Below are 17,169 nucleotides of genomic sequence, written 5' to 3' on the forward strand. Positions count from 1 at the left end.
TTTTCTTTGGGATGGGTGCAACGGTTAGTTATTCTATCTTATCTTTTCTTTTACTTTATTTTTCATGTTTGGATCACGTTTCTACTCTTTTCTCCACTTTTTGTTTAGTATCCATTGCGGCGACTTTGTATGCCGTCGAAAGATGATAAGGCTTCCAGGAGTGATTTATGTGCGGAAGTCATATTGTCATTTACTGTCTTTGTCAATAACAACAAGAGAGACTCGTGATCTTACTTCGATATGGTATGTTTTCTCGTACTTTGTGTGTTTTCTACTACTATTCTACTTTGTTAGTCTACTATTACTCTCGTTATTCTCGCTTTTTAAAAGAACCACATAATTAGTAACAATTTTTTTTGGCCAAATATTTTCCCGCATTTTCATCCCAATTCTTTTGCATGAGCACTTTAGTCAAGTTTGTGCATCAATTTCATTGCGAAGAGGGTTGAATATCTTGATAATGTATTTCAAGAGGCGATGTTTGCTGATGATCAACAAGCGTGTGTACGTTTGGTGTATTGTCAAACTGCTGTAAGTCATTTATTGTGTTTAATTTTCTCTTGGTGTTTAGCCTAGTTTGTTTAAGTATTGTTAGTAATTATGTTTTCTTTTTCCTTTTTTTTAAAAGGTGAACTTGATGTCTGATTTCCTGGTCCACAAAGGAGTTGCCCGAGGTGGGGAGGTTAAAGATTATAAAATTGTCAACGTCCCTTTTACCTGGCAAACCACTGCGATTGAAAATTTGGACTGCGGTGTATATACGATGTTGCACATGCTCTTTTACCGTGGAACTGTTTTTGATTGTGACTTGGGTAATTCTGATTCAAGAGCCCTTTACCGTGCTGAGATTGTTGCCTTGTTGGTGCTGTCTGATATGAACCAGTCCATGGAAGATGTGTTGAAAATTTTGGAGGAGTTGAACAAGACGAGAAAGGAAACCCTGCGTGCGCTTGAAGAGAAACGGCGTATTGAGGATGCGGAAAAGAGGGCTTCTCAAAGCGGTCAGAAACGTCGTGGTTCTGGCAGGGTGAAAACCGTTGGTAAGAAGGTTAAGACGATGCAACCTGTTGTCGAGCCTGTCGCTTCTCCTACTGTCATTGACAGCACTAAATTCTCTAGAAACACCCCTACTGCCAGCCGTCAAGTGGGAAGCAGGGGTGTGGATAGCACCGTGAGTCCAAAGTCGGCTTTGGGTAGTCGTAAAAGGGGTAAGGCAGACGACGGGCTGGGTTGCTCTATGGACTGCGGGCCAGAGGACGGTAGGTTTGTTGCGGTGTCAGAGTTGTTTCGGAAGAACAAAAAACAGTTCTCTAAGATGTGGAAGGTGCGGAAGCAATTGGTGGACTTTGTTCTTCATGAAGACGCTCAGTTGAAAGAAGAGTATGTGTCGATTTTCATTTCTTTGATTGTGGTGTTGCTGTTCAGATAGTCTTTCTGTTTCCCACTGTTAGTCTGCTTTTAATCTGCTATTATTATGCTGTTATTTTGTCAACCTAGTCAGTTGTCTAATTCCACTGTTAGTTCCTTTCTGTTATTCTGCTGTTATTGAACTGTTATTTTACTGTTATACCACTATTATTCCGCTGTTAGTCCACTGTAATCCCACTATTAATTCCCTTTTGTTATTCTGCTGTTATACCACTATTATTCCGCTGTTATTGTTCTGTAATTGAACTGTTACTCTGCTGTTATACCACTGTAATCCCACTGTTCTCATCATATGTTATTTTTTGTGAATGCGGTGAGATGTTAGTGTTGTCTGGCAACGACGACGTCGGCGTGTTTTTGGACAAGAGGGATATTGTTTCCATTGTAGATGCAATCGCTATGATGACAACAAGAGTAGTTGATGTTTGGTCGATTCTTTTGAATTCGTTGGAGTTTGAGGAACGCTCAGAACCAAGCTCAATGTTTTCCGGAGTTCGTCATATGGTATTTTGTTTTTTCCTTTGCTATTTTGCGTTATTACCTACTGATTGACTCACAAGTATTGATATAAAGTTAACACTTGTGCACTATTTTTGGTTGTTTATGCTTTCTGTTTTGAAGGATCCTCTTTATTCACTCTTAGAGAACTTTGATTCCTCAAGTCCTCTTGACGGTCCGGGTAAGAAGTCATTAGCATTCGGAATGTGTTTTTCGATTTCTGCAATGGAAGATGTCGTCTGAACTCCGACCTTGTGTTTGTGCCGATTCTGTACAATGATCACTACTCTTGTTTCTGCATCAACTTTATGAATGAATCGATTGATATTTTGGACAACATGACTCACGATTCCAAGCAAATAGCCGATTCTGAGAAGATTGGCCGAGATTGTGGCAAACTATATGTATGTTTTTATGGAGGGTCATAATGTTCAAGTCCAAGATTGCCACAATTTCAAAATCGTTGATGTGCCTTTTAAATGGAAAAAGAAGGAACTGCTTTGAATTCGAGTCGGGTGTTTCTTCTTTGTACACGATGGCGAGAATATGGTGGAAGCGTGTTTGAGTGCAATCTTCACAGCAAGATTGCTCGTCGAAGCTTCTGTGTTGAAATGTCGGCTTCCCTGATCTTGGCGGATATTAATCTTCATAGGCAAGTAGTTCTTGATAAAGTGACGGCTTGTGAGACTGAAAGACCGAAGACGTTGGGTTTGGCTGCAGCAAGGAACAAGTTGCCAGAAGTGCCCCCCGAAGTGCAACCCCAATCATCTGCTGGTAGTGAAGAGTCAGGCATCATCATGAATGCAGTACCTTTGACTGTTATGTATCCAGGGAAGTCAGACTAAGTTAGTGTAAACTGCGTTGTTAAACAATTAGTGTGATGTTATTGCACTGTTATTCTATATAATTACTAGTTTATTGTGCTGTTATTCCCGTATTATTCTAGTGTTATTCCAGTGTGTACTCTAATTTAATTGAGTTTTCATATTACTTGTACTTTTTTCAAACACCATCCATTTTTACTCTAATCCCACCGTTATTCTCACGTTATTGCGCAGTATTATTCAGGATAATGAGCAGTTTATTGTGCTGTTATTGCACAATTAGTCTACAGTTATTTTAGTCTAATTAAGCTTTCTTATTACCTTTGTTTTCTACAAACACTATCCATTTCTATTCAAGTGTAAATTTAGTCAAGTGTAAAAGCAGTGGTTTAGACTGCGTTTTTCCCAGTGTTATTCTACCATTATTCTCGTTGTTATTGCGGTATTACTCCGCATAATAAGCGGCTAATCTGTTGTTATTGTACTATTAGTCTACACTTATTCTGCTGTTATTCCACTAGTTTAATTAAGGTTTACAAACACTATACAATTTCTACGAAGAATATGCATTTTCTATTCAACTGTCAATGGTTGTTTTTTCTCAACTGTGATTCTATTCTTATTGCACCGTTATTCTGCTGTTATTGCACTATTATTCCGCATAACAAGTAGTTTATTCAAATTTATTATTAGATTATTCCACAAAAGGACTAGTTTATTCTCATTGTTATTCCATTGTTAGTCCAAAGATTATTTTGTTAAAACTATTCATTTTTATCCAAGTGTAAATTTAGTCAAGTGTAAAAGCGTGGTTTAGACTCGCTTTTTATTCCACTCGTTAGTCTACCATTATTCTCATTATTGCAAAGTATTTATTCCGCATAATTAGCGCTTATTATCTTTGTTATTGCACTATTATTCGCAAAGACTTCGTTATTCCAACATTACTTAAACATAGTAGTAAATAGTAGTTAAAGATAGTAATTACATAATAAACATTAACGATCTAAAATATTAAAGCCATTTTTTTAAAAGTAATAAATATTTTAAACATATTTAAAAGCAGCAGCCCTGGCCCATCATCGTTAGATTTTTATATCTTTATTCTATTCTCTGACGCCTACGCGCCGGTCCTTGGACAGTGCTCTCAACTTCCACCGACTCATCCTCAAAAGGGTTTTTGTATGCTTCCATAAGTTCCATGGCTTTCGAATCGGTGTCCAATCGCCGAGATTGAAATATCGACTTCGATGTAATACTTCCTCGTAGCATTCACACCAACAATGAATTGATTGTCCATGTCGGCTTCCGTGTAGTTCCTATTTTTTTTTCCTTCAACTGTCTACGCATACGTTCATTTTGAAGTTCAGCAACCTTCAACTGTGCCTTAACACTGTCGACCTCTCTTATTAAGGCATCTTCACGATTTTCTGCCGCCTCTAAATTTGTCCTTGTGTCGATCAACTCTATCGTGAGGGACTCTATCGTCCGTTTTGCTTCATCGATTTCCTCCCTTGTCGGGGACCTTCGGCTATCGTCGATTCGTCACTCATCCCGCAACATTGGAAGTATGAAACTTTTTGCATTATAAAAAGATGTTTAAAATATTTCAACCAAATTAAAAGAAAACCAAAGCGGAAGAAAGAGAATTACCTTTTCTCAAAGATAGAGTATAGTGTTGACAGATAAGAAAAATAAACATCAAAGAAAAATAAAGAATAGAAAGATAAGAAATTACCTTTTTGCAGAGGAGATAAAGTTTTTTTTGGAATGGACTTTTTCAGTGTGTGTGTTTGTTTTTTTACTCGAAGTAGTAGTATTTTATAGGGGCTTGGGGAATAGAAACAGTTTTTCTGTAATAAAGTATAGAAAGATAAGAAATTACCTGTCTACCAACAAAAAAAAAGATAAGAAATTACCTTTTGCAGAGGAGATGCGAGTTTTTCCCGAATACAAACAGTTTTTTTCTGTACTTATTCAGTGTGTGTGTGTTTTTTTTTAAAAACCACGCAATAGCAGTATTTATAGAGGCTTGGGGAATACAAACAGTTTTGCTGTAATTATATTAGATTAGGTTAGGTAACTGTTTTTAATAAAAACTGAAAAGTGGAACTGCTTTTTATAAATATTACTAATCTGTTATTATTCAACTATTATTGTAGTGTGTAATTGCAGTTTTATTTTTGTGGGTGGTTTGTGAAAAAACAGTCAGATAATATTAACAAAAAAAATTAAAGTAACTAGTATTAATTCTCATATAATGTAGGTCTCACTTTATTATCTAGAAGATACATTTTAGGTTAAAATATAATTCAAACAATGACAAATAGTAAAAGTCTTTGACATTTTTAGGCGAGGTCTTCATTGTAGCCATTGTCTTTTTGCGTCTCTTTTGTCTTTGTTAGTTCATGCATCTGATTCATATTCCTGCAATTTTTGCTTAGTATTTAGCAGCTACATTAATAGCGAAATAGCATTAGAATAACATTAATAGCAGTAGAATAACAACACATTAATAGCAAAATAGCGATTAGACTAAATTTAGCACTACTCTCATTTATTGCATACACTATCCATTTCCACAAAGAATATCCATTTTCTATTCAAAAATAACAACACATTAATAGCGAATAGCGAAAGAATAACACAACAAAGCAGCAGAATAGCAGAGTAACACAGAATAATAGGGGAATAACGATGAGAATAAGAGGATAACATATTCCCGCAATTTTTGTTAGTTCATGCATCCGATTCATATTCTTTGCAATTTTTGCTTAGTATTTAGCAGCTACATTAATAGCAGAATAGCAGTAGAATAACATTAATAGCAGTAGAATAACAACACATTAATAGCGAGAATAGCAAAGAGACTAAATTTAGCACTACTCTGCTGCTGTTATTGCGTACACTATCGATTTCCACAAAGAATATCCATTTTCTATTCCAAAATAACAACACATTAATAGCTGAATAGCAGTAGAATAAACAACAACAGCAGAGAATAGCGAGTAACACAGAATAATAGGTGAATAACAAGAGAATAAGAGGATAACATTAGAATAATAGGAGAGTATTAGTCCGATTCATACCTCTTCGATTTCGATTCTTCTTCATCATCGTCATCGAAGGGGACTTTCAAAAATGGAAGATTACAAGTTCTCTTGTTGTGGTTCACCCACTTCTTGCAGTTACCGCATCTTCGCTTCCTCTTTTGTGGCTTGCTCTTGGCCTTTTCTTTCGACGACCTTAATCTTTTACCACTGCCCTTATTCTTGGCCTTGTTTGGCGGTCGAAGGTCAATATCATTTGAAGTTGTGATGCCGAGAAGAGCCTCGATTTCCTGGTTTTTAGTTTTTGGTTCAGATTGGTCTGTGATGTTCTCCCTGAATCCGTGTCGTGTTTTCTCGCGATTGCTTCATCATTTAACCGTAGCATAACCGTCCATCACCCCAACAGATTGCATAAATCTCGACCAAACCTTTGACATCTCAGCTTTCTTGATGTCAGCTTCATCAATCTCTTCTATCACCTTTCCATTTTCATCTCGGACAATTGGCTCAGAGGATTTCTTTGTCCATCGAGCAAGGACATAAGGGTCGGGTATCCCGTGGACCCGCCTACCATTCCACACCCACGTATATGGCGGCGACAATGCATGCCTCTCAAACAGCTTACATGCACATTTGTTCTCGTTAGTTTTGGTGTTAAATTCAACTCGGAAGCTCCTGCTTGGTCCATCACGAACGTCATGATACTCCACTTTGCCCCTACCGTTGACAATCCCCCGATTTGTGCTGCATATAGCATGTTTGACTTCATTCTGAAAGTCCCCAAAGATAGGATGTGTGTAGACAAGGGAGGCATGTATCTCTACCTTCATCGGCCCTACTTTCTCGAGCATACTATGCTCATTGGCATTATCCATCCTCCTTTGTGTATGCCTTTGCTGCTCTATTGCGGAATTGTACCTCATCCAGAACTCGACGAGGGTTCCAAAGTGGCTTTCAAACCGCTTGAAATAGCTGTTTGAACTTTCGGATCTCTGGGTTGTTCGCAACAAACAACCTAGAGGCAGATCCCGAAAGTATCTTAGGTATCCACTTTTGTCTGATTGCAAAGACATATTTCAACCACCGGTTGCTTTCCATACTATGGGCTTCAATAACATTTTCCATTCTGTTCAAATTAAATGCTGTTCGAGGTCGACATCCCACACAACGGCATTTATGTCGGTCATAAATTCCGTATCATTGCAGATTGCCCTTCCCACTTTCTCAAGCATTTTCTGCATGATGTGCCACATGCAATACTTGTGCACAGAATGGTTGAAGACATTTGGGCAGGCCTTTTTAATTCTAGGGCACTGGTCTGTAATTACACATTGAGGTTGCTGCTGCCCCATTGCTTCGAGGAATTTTTTAAAAATCCACTCAAATGAATGCTGACTCTCGAAGTCAAGTAACCCAGCTGCAAAAGTTACCGTCTTCTTGTTGTGGTCTACTCCGGTGAAGGGAGTAAACACCATGAAATATTTGTTTGTCCCATAAGTAGGGTCCAAACGAGATCGTGTCTCCATATAACTTGTAGTTGTTTATCCCTTCCTTATCAGCCCAAATAACCTTCGTCAAGCATTTGTTCTCATCCTGATCATAAGCAAAATAGAACCCCTTTGTTTCAGCCAACATTTTGAAATGCCCAATGAACATACTAGCATCCTTATCCCCAATGTAACACTTGATATTTCGTTTGAAGTTTTTGAAGTCTAGCAAAGAGGCACCGATATTGCGATAACCATTTGAGTATTCCTTGAGAATTATGAAGCTCAATGTTGGACCTATGTTGAGCTTAGTATGATCAATAATGGTCCTCTTAATGTAGTCATGGACGTCCCTTGAGAGCTTCTGGAACTCCCTGTTTTTGACAAAGTAAAGAGAGTGATTGTGAACGTCTACAAAGACATCCATAATATACCCAGACGGTCTATCGTCTGTTTTTTCACAGTTTCTCAACCTCATGTGTGCCTTGCAGCCACACCTTGTCAGAGCATGCTTCTTTGGCTGTCTAATTCGTCGCTCTTTGTTCTCTCTATCAGTACTTTCAAATTACCACTTTCGTGATTTGTTGCTTCAAGTCGCAGCTTTCTTTTCATATCCCTATACCCCATGTCCTTTACTGACCGGTGATTTGACGCCCCCCCTTATATTTCGCATTTGTGTACCTTCTCACATCAAATCCGCAAGCCGATCACATATATCTTTGTAGAACTCATCTTTGCATCGTCCAAGGTAAGAAAGAACATGCCACGTTTAGGCGTAAAATCACTCTCAACGGTCCTTACCCCACTCGGTCCCCCCGGTGTACTCTTTGTAATGAAGAGTTGGAACAAACTCATCGTTTTCTTAAATCGAACAGGTTGGGCTAGTGTATATATTGTTATTAGAAGAATCCCCAATAGTTAATACTTTGCATTGTCTTCAACAATAGACACGAGAGAAAATCTCGACAAAAAATTAATATAATGAGTACATTCAAGTGGACAACAAAATCACAATAACATCACAATAACAAGAGCATGGGGGAGAGATCAAAATTGCAGAATGTGACAATAACAATGATGATAACAAAGAGGGGGAAACAGACGACAATCAATAACATCACAATAACACTAAATGTTTTTATCTTATGCTACTCTCTTATCACCGTATATTTTCACGCTACAAGACAATAATATCACAACAATAGTAGCATAATATCGAATAACAAGATAAATAATATCAACATGTTTCTCTACTTTTTACAATAATAGTACAGTAATATCAGAATAATAGTACTCTGATTCTACCTTATTACATACAGATAATACTGTATTTATTATGTTACTCTTTTGCAAGGCATATATTTTCATGCTACTGCACAATAATAGCACAATAATATTACAATAATATCACAATAACAGTCGAATAATATAATCATGTTATTGTACTGTTATAATAATAGTACATTAATATCAGAATAATAGTTCTCTTTTTCTAGTGTAATACAAGCCAGACAGTACAATAATATCATAATAACAGCTGAGAAACACATAGAAATCAATAATTGATTTATAAACACTCAGGCTAATAATAGTACATTAATATCAGAATAACAGTTCTCTTTTTCTACTCTAATACAAGCCAGACAGCACAATAATATCAGAATAACAGCTGAGAAACACATAGAAATCAATAATTGATTTATAAACACTCGGGCAAATAATAGTAAATTAATATCAGAATAACAGTTCTCTTTTTCTACTCTAATACAAGCCAGACAGTACAATAATATCAGAATAACAGCTGAGAAACACATAGAAATCAATAATTTATTTATAAACAACGGCAGATGAAGAGATAAGAATCAATAGCAGTATTACCTGTTTCCATATTTACTGTCGAGTTGATTTATTCGCTAACATTGTTATTGATCTCGTTGTCCATCTTTTATACCTGAAAACAGTAAAATCAAGTATTCAATTCAATTAAAATCAGCGATTTTTACATTAATTAGGTTTTTTACATTAATTCCGAAAATACGATTGAATATACTAAAAATCAACGAATTTACATTACCTGTAATTTGATTGCAGCTAAAAATCAACGATTTTGTGTAATTTTATTAGGTTTTTTTATGAAATTGCTATAGTCGGCGTTCTGATTTTTGAGTTTCTCTGTTTTTGATTTGTAGAGAGATTTAGAGAGAGAGAGAATATTGTTTGAATGAAGTTTCTGTTTTATGTTTCAGCTGGTTTTGTATTTTTCGATTTTTCCTTTTTTTTTTTCTAATTTATCATTTAATCTCAGCCCTTGATTTCTTTTAATCTCAGCCCTTGATTTCCCCAACTCACAACTCACCATAAGACCCCAACTCACGAGATCCCGCCTCTCTCTCTCTCTCTCTCTCTCTCTCTCTCTCTCTCTCTCTCTATATATATATATATATATATATATATATGTCAAGTTCTAATAAGTCCTTCATAATATTTGAGTCCCTAAGTCTTTATTAGAGCCATATGATCTCCTAAATCAACCGTCTGGATGAAGGGAGTAATATAGGGTCATTAGGCGTTGGAAAAAAAAGGAAAATAGGGTTAGCATGAGAGAGGGAGTTGTGTCAGGGGACAAAGCTATTACCCACTGTTTATTGTCAACATGCATGTACTTTCTATAACACTTCCTCAACACAATATCAGCAACAACCACCAAATTTAAAATACACACACAAAAAAAACATCAAATTTCTTCCTCTCTTTCATGGCGATAACATCCCAAAAACCGCCCTTCAACAATATTTAAAATCCCGTTTCAACAAGAACAACAATTTGCCAACATGAACAACAATTTGATATCTCGCGGTAATCTTACATGGTCATAATTTGTAGCAAATAAAGTAATTTGTTTTTATCCTACCATTTTCAGCATATCAAAGGTACACGAAGATCCTGAGTCAACAACAACAACAAGCCTGATAAAGTGCGTACTCTAACATCAACAATGGCTGACATGCAAATTGTAACAGTGATGGATGGTAATTATTTACATCTAATAATTCTTTTATCTGTTTATGTTTTATAAATCTGAACTCTCTATATTAAAAATGAAATACTTGAAAACAATTAACATACATATGAACAAGTTTTGTAGAGCAAGTTTTGTAGAGTGTAGAGCAAGTTTTGGGTTGTAACCTAATTCATGTACAGTGTAAAATTCTTGCCATCAATGAGTATGTAGTTAAAAAGAGTGAATTGTTTGTATTTTGGTAATAGGTTTAAGTTTGACTTTAGGTTCAAATATTACATATTTTACCGCTGGAATTTACATATCAACACGTGTGTTTGAAAATACGCTTTTTGTTACTTGAAATTAAACATATTTCAGTTAAAATTACAGTTTCTGAAATTAGAGTTACATCATTGAAAATATAAAACTATTCTATTGCAGAAATGGATAAGTTACACTTGAATTTACTGAAGTTACAATTTTCTTGATTAAAGTTACACTTATTTGAGTCATCAGATAAATGTTTGATATGCTGATTCCTTTAAATTTGCCACAAATCTTTGCAATTACACCATTGTCGACTAGAGTTACATTTCTTTGCACTAAAATTATGCTTTGTTGAAATTACACTTGTATTCACTGAAATTACACTTATTATTGTTAAAATTACACTAATATTTGGAATTACAACATTGTCGACTAGAATTACACTCTTATTCACTGAAGTTACACTTTTGTTTGTTAAAGTTACCCCTAATGTTTAACTTACACTTTAGGTCTGGATGACAGTTGTACTTTTTGTTGTCTTCTGTTTAAATTACAATTTTCTTTATTAAAATTACATATTTGTTGTCTAAGATGAAGCTTGTGGAGAATATTGTTTCAACCATTGACAGATACTGCTCAGGACAATAGCAAAAGAAAGCCAAATGAGGAGGAATTTTGCAGGGTAGTAGAAGAAAAGTTTACACCATATATTGGCAGAAATTTTTGGAAATCGAGGAAGCAGTGACATTCTATAATAAGATCTATGCAATTGCTTGCGGTTTCGATGTACGGAAATACACGACCAAAAGATGGCGTGACGGGGAAATCAAGTCAAAGCTGTTGGTTTGCAACCGAGAAGGGTTCAAATATAAAAAAGAAATAGAGAGAAGTGGGCATCAGGATGGGGTGCGAAAGCACAAAGTCAGGCGCGTGGGATGCAAAGCGAGGATTAGACTATTTATGAAGAATGGGGGGTTATTCATTGATCGCTTTCATGTAGGACACAACCATGAGCTCATATCAGCCAGGGACAGAGAATTTCAGAAGCTGTCATGCAACTTAACAGATTATCACAAAATGATTATCCTTTATAATTATAGGGTGAGTGCTTGAGGTAGTCTTGGCTCTCTATTTATGACACCAATCTATGGAATTACACTTTTATTATCTAACATTACACTTTTGTTAATTACAGTTATACTTATTTGGAATTACGCTTTTGTCTGTTAGAATTACACTTTGTTCTATTAAAATTACACTTATTTATATTGTGCTGAAATTACACTTTTTATTGTTAAAATTACACTTTTGATCGTTAGAATTACACTTTTTTATATTGCAGTCACACATATTTATATAGTGCTGAAATTTCAGTTTTTATGTTACAGCTTACACTTACGTATATCATTCATTTACAAACAAATGCAATCGAACCGATTATCGAAAATCATTATCCTTTATAATTGTAGGGTGTGTCATCTAGTTAGCCTTTTATTACAATTACACTTATTTGGAATTACACTTTTGCCTGTTAGAATTACACTTTGTTCTATTAAAATTACACTTTTTTATATTGTGCTGAAATTACACTTTTGATTGTTAAAATTACAATTTTGATTGTTAGAATTACACTTTTTTATATTGCAGTCACACATATTTATATAGTGCTGAAATTTTAGTTTTTATGTTACAGTTACACTTACGTATATCATTCATTTACAGCTCAAATACAACTGAACTGATTATCAGAAAATCATTATCCTTTATAATTGTAGGGTGTGACATCTAGTTAGCCTTTTATTACAATTACACTTATTTGGAATTACACTTTTTCCTGTTAGAATTACACTTTGTTCTATTAAAATTATACTTATTTATATTGTGCTGAAATTACACTTTTGATTTTTAGAATTACACCTTTGACTATTAGAATTACACTTTTTTATATTACACTTTTTAAAATTACACTTATTTGGGGCATCATAAAGATGTTTCCTATGCTGATGCCTTAAAGTATATCATTCATTTACAGCTGAAGATAAGAGCAACGAAGACATACAAAATGTTGAAAGAACACGTAAATGGTTTTGAGAACAATGGAGCTAGCCTAAATGATTTTAAGAACTTTCACAGAAATGTGAAATGTTACATTCATGAACGGGATGGCCAATTGTTCATAGATCACATTAAGGAAATGGCTGTAAATAAGGAAGGGTTCTTCTTTGACTATGATGTTGACTCTGACGGTAGCTTTAGTAGAGCTATTTGGGCTGACAATGCTGCAAGAAGGAATTACTCTGCTTTTGGGGATTGTGTGTCGTTCGATCCAACGTATACAACCAACAAGTATGATATGGCCTTCACACCGTTCACCGAGGTGGATAACCATAAGCGGTCTGTCACATTCTGTGCAGCCCTTGTTGCACATGAGGACGCTGATTCCTTTCAGTGGGTTTTGAAACGTTTCCTGGTGGCAATGGGTGGAAAGGAGCCTAATTATATTATTACCGATCAGGATCCAGGTATTTTGAAAGTGGTGCCACTTGTGTTCAAGAAAGCGAGGCACCGATTTTGCATGTGGCATATCATGAACAAAGTGCCTACTAAGTATGGGGTGACAAGAGAAGATTATATTGTATTTATAAGGAAAATAAATACCATTATATGGGATGAGGACATTGAAGTCTGCAGAATCGATGCCGATGGGAAGAGATAGGCGAAGAACATGGACTCAATAACATTGACTGGTTTAAAGAAATGTTCTCGAAAAGGAACCAGTGGGTAATGGCACATTGCAGGAACCTAGAGATGGGAGCTGTTATGAGGATGACACAAAGATTAGAGAGTGAAAATAGTTTTTTTAAAAGATTTGAGGGCAAATCAGGTACATTGCTTGAGTTTTTGCTGCGTTTTAAGAGTGCTATCGACCAACAACGGCATACGCATAAGAAGCTTGACAACGAAGACAAGCACACTTCTCCTAAAATGGAGACGCATTTGGCTCTTGAGGCTGACGGTGCAAAGGTGTACACTCATAAAGTTTTTAAGGAGTTCCAAGAGGAGGCCAAGTATTCGATTGATACATGTAAGAGTAGAGGTTTTGCCAAAATTGACTCTTTAGAGGTGACTACTCGTAAGAGATGCAAGCGAGGACAGAATTACGATGTTACGTCACGCCTGGTAAAAGCCTTGAATACTGAAGTTCTGATCTTTTTCCTGGTTGAAGTTACATTATAGTGACACTTGGTAAGTTTAATAGTGTAATTCTAGATAAAAAAAAATAAACACCTTATGGAAAGAAAGTATAACTTCAACGAGACTATGTAAATAAGTGAAACTGTAATATTAAAAAGTGTAATTCTAGCAGACAAAAGTATAATTTTAACAATCAAAAGTGTAATTTCAAGACTATATAAATAAATGTAATCGTAATGGTAAAAAGTATAATTCTAATAACAAAAACTGTAATTCTAACAACAAAAAGTGTAATTTTAGAAATGAAAAGTGTTACACTAACTCTTACTTGAAATTACACATTTTCCTATTGTAATTACGAAATATATAGCTGTGACTATCTAACAATTTACTATATATTGGTGAATTAGTTACGTATAAAGCAAGTTGCAGCTGCAGAATGCTTGAAAGGAAGGGAATTCTGTGCAGGCATATAATATGGATTTACTCATCTAACGGAGTGAAGGCTATACCGGATGAGTATGTTGTGAACAGATGGTGTAAAAATGCACTCCGGTCAAAATCCTTCAATTGTAATGGTGATCCAGCCGAAGAGATTGATATAATAGATGCCAAGCAGATTTCCATGTCAAAAATGTGGTCCGAAGTACACCAGACAGTTGGGATACTGATGGGAAGAAGCAAGGAAGTAGTTGACAGCTTTTCGTCTCTCATAAAAGATTTGAAGGACAAACTGGCACCATTAGGTTCACAAATGAGTAAAGAACAGCAAATGGTTGCGCTTATTGGGTGTTCTACTACTCAGGAAGTAACTATATTTCCACCAAAGAAATCGAAAAATAAGGGAAGTGGAAAGAGACTCTTGTCGAGTAAGACTAAAGCAATAGCCTTGGCGATGAAGCCGAAGCGCATGTGTAAAAATTGCAAGCAATTAGCGAATCACGACAAGAGGAATTGTCCTAACCCTTTTGCACAAGACCCACCTACTCCACCAAAGATCCGGGGCATCATTTGGGGAAGAATCAGAAGCAGAAGAAGAAGAAGAAGAAGAAGAAGAAGAAGAAGAAGAAGAAGAAGAAGAAGAAGAAGAAGAAGAAGAAGAAGAAGAAGAAGAAGAAGAAGAAGAAGAAGAAGAAGAAGAAGAAGAAGAAGAAGAAGAAGAAGAAGAAGAAGAAGAAGAAGAGGAGGAGGAAGAGTAAGAGTAAGAGTAATTGTAATTCTGATGTATAATTGAGCAACCATGAGGTCCTTTTGGCTAATTTATTTTGTAATTCCCCTGGACAAGCTTTTGGTTGTATAATTATTCACCAGTTATAACATTTCGTACTTAAAGTTACACTTTGTGTGATCAGAGTTACACTTTTTTTGATTAGAATTACACTTTATCTGGTCAGAATAACAATTATTTTGAAGTACCATTTTATCTTTGTTAAAGTCATAATTTTGGTGACTTATATTGTAATTCAACTGGAATTGCTTTTGGTTGGATAATTACGCACAAGTTATAACATTCACCTGTTAAAGTTACACTGTGTGTTCACACTTAAAGTTTATTTGATTAGAATTACACTTTGTGTGATCAGAATTAAACTTTTTTTGATTAGAATTACACTTTATCTGATCAGAATAACAATTAATTTGAAGTACCATTTTATCTTTGTTAAAGTCCTAATTTTGGTGACTTATATTGTAATTCAACTGGAATTACTTTTGGTTGGAAAATTACAGTTTCTTTGATTAGAAATACACTTTATCAGATCAGAACGACAATTAATTTGAAGTAACATCTTATCTTCATTAAAGGCAGAAAACGCCAAAATAAGTACAAAGTTCAAAGTCACAAAATGATCCTACTTACATTGTTACACCTAATTAACTGTCACATGATGCTAGCTATCAACAAGATAATTTCATACAGAGCACCATTCAAAATTAGATTGTCAAACTAACACTTGTTATTTTTTTTTGCCATCCTTGTTAATCATACGCTTGCTTTGCACGTCTTGGAATAATTTGTCTTTGCTAACAATAAAGGTCTCCACCTTCTTCTGAACAGCAGGTCATATGATGTTCATGTCAGTTAGTACAAGTGTTGCGACTAGCTGTATCACCAAATAACGCCTTGCAACCTTCCTTTCCATGTTCGGATGCTCAAATGAAACACCCTCGTACAATAGCATCGCCATCATGGTGAACAGTCCAGACTCTGGTATGTTGAGAACACTTAAGACACCACTAAACGGTATCCAAGGATCAAAATTGACAATCTCTTTTCCTTTGTCAAATTTTCTTGAGTCCAAGTAGTCGCTCATTAAACTTCCCTGAAAATATTTGAACGTACATTAAAAAGAGTATTATATTAACAGGTTTTAGATGGCAAGATTTGGAGGACAACGTACAATTAAATGAGTCGCCTTTCCCATGAGTGATCTGTCCAAATCTGCATGCCGCTGGTGGTCAAGCAAGTCAATGGTCCGTGCTCTGGAGTTGATACATACACATGCCCAATGGTCGATGATGTTGAATGGGACAAAGAGTAAATCTGTATTCATGTCAGCAGTTCGATTACTGTCGACGATGAAGGTGTCCCACACGTTGAACAGTTTATCAACCAGGTTCTCCTGCTGTGTGCCTGTGCCCTGCTGCTCAAAAGTACCCAACAATACAAGCAACATCTCCTAAACAAGCAAACAATGACCATTAACTATAAGTAATAGCTTTAGGTGAAAGTATAACTCTAATAAGAAAAACTGACTGCTTATAAAGTGTAACAGTATCACAAAAAAGTATAACTTTAACTCCAGAAATGTGTAACTACAGGGTAACTTTATAAAGTGTAACTGTATCACAAAAGTTGAATGACTAAAGCACGTATAAATAAAACTATATAAGAGTAACTTTAATTACCATGTGCCTGATACCGAGAAATGCCATCCTTGCCTCTTTACCGTATTCCTCCTTCTCTAACCGGTTCAGCAATATCGACCAACACTCGATCACATTCCACGACATTGGTCTATCAGGGGCCATAGACATTAGGTCCTTCCGCTGTAGCTGAGCGTGCCTAGTGTACCAAACTAATTGCTCACTGCGAACGTAATAACATAAAACAAAATTGAGTGAAAAATTGACATTTTCAGATAGCGTCATTTACAGTAGGTGAAATTCATGAAAACAAACCCATCATCGAAATTTTGGACATCCACCAAACTGGCCCACAAAATATCCTTTACCAAACTTTGGTTGTAACTTCAACCACACTATATAAATAAGTATAACAGTAATATTAAAAAGTATAATTCTATTACACAAAAGTATAATTTTAACAATCAAATGTGTAATTTCAGTACTATATAAATAAGTGTAACTGTAATGGTAAAAAGTGTAATTCTATTAACAAAAACTGTAATTCTAACAAC

The 17,169-nt window shown here is 35.6% G+C and overlaps 2 protein-coding genes across 2 annotated transcripts; one reads left to right on the forward strand and one right to left on the reverse strand.

Annotated features, from left to right (window-relative positions):
- Positions 1-5,156: 5,156 nt before the first annotated feature.
- On the reverse strand, positions 5,157-6,873 carry LOC141655175 (protein FAR1-RELATED SEQUENCE 5-like). The gene is made up of 4 exons (XM_074462267.1): positions 6,280-6,873; positions 5,840-6,090; positions 5,637-5,688; positions 5,157-5,204 (listed from the first exon to the last, which is right to left on the reverse strand). Exons 1-4 carry the CDS (start codon positions 6,871-6,873, stop codon positions 5,157-5,159), a joined length of 945 nt encoding a protein of 314 aa, XP_074318368.1.
- Positions 6,874-14,189: 7,316 nt separating this feature from the next.
- Positions 14,190-15,534, forward strand: LOC141655177 (protein FAR-RED IMPAIRED RESPONSE 1-like). The gene is made up of 2 exons (XM_074462268.1): positions 14,190-14,664; positions 15,479-15,534. Exons 1-2 carry the CDS (start codon positions 14,190-14,192, stop codon positions 15,532-15,534), a joined length of 531 nt encoding a protein of 176 aa, XP_074318369.1.
- The last annotated feature ends 1,635 nt before the right edge of the window (positions 15,535-17,169 follow it).

This window comes from Silene latifolia, chromosome 5 (genome assembly GCF_048544455.1).
Source record: "Silene latifolia isolate original U9 population chromosome 5, ASM4854445v1, whole genome shotgun sequence".
NCBI classification, from domain to species: Eukaryota; Viridiplantae; Streptophyta; class Magnoliopsida; order Caryophyllales; family Caryophyllaceae; genus Silene; species Silene latifolia.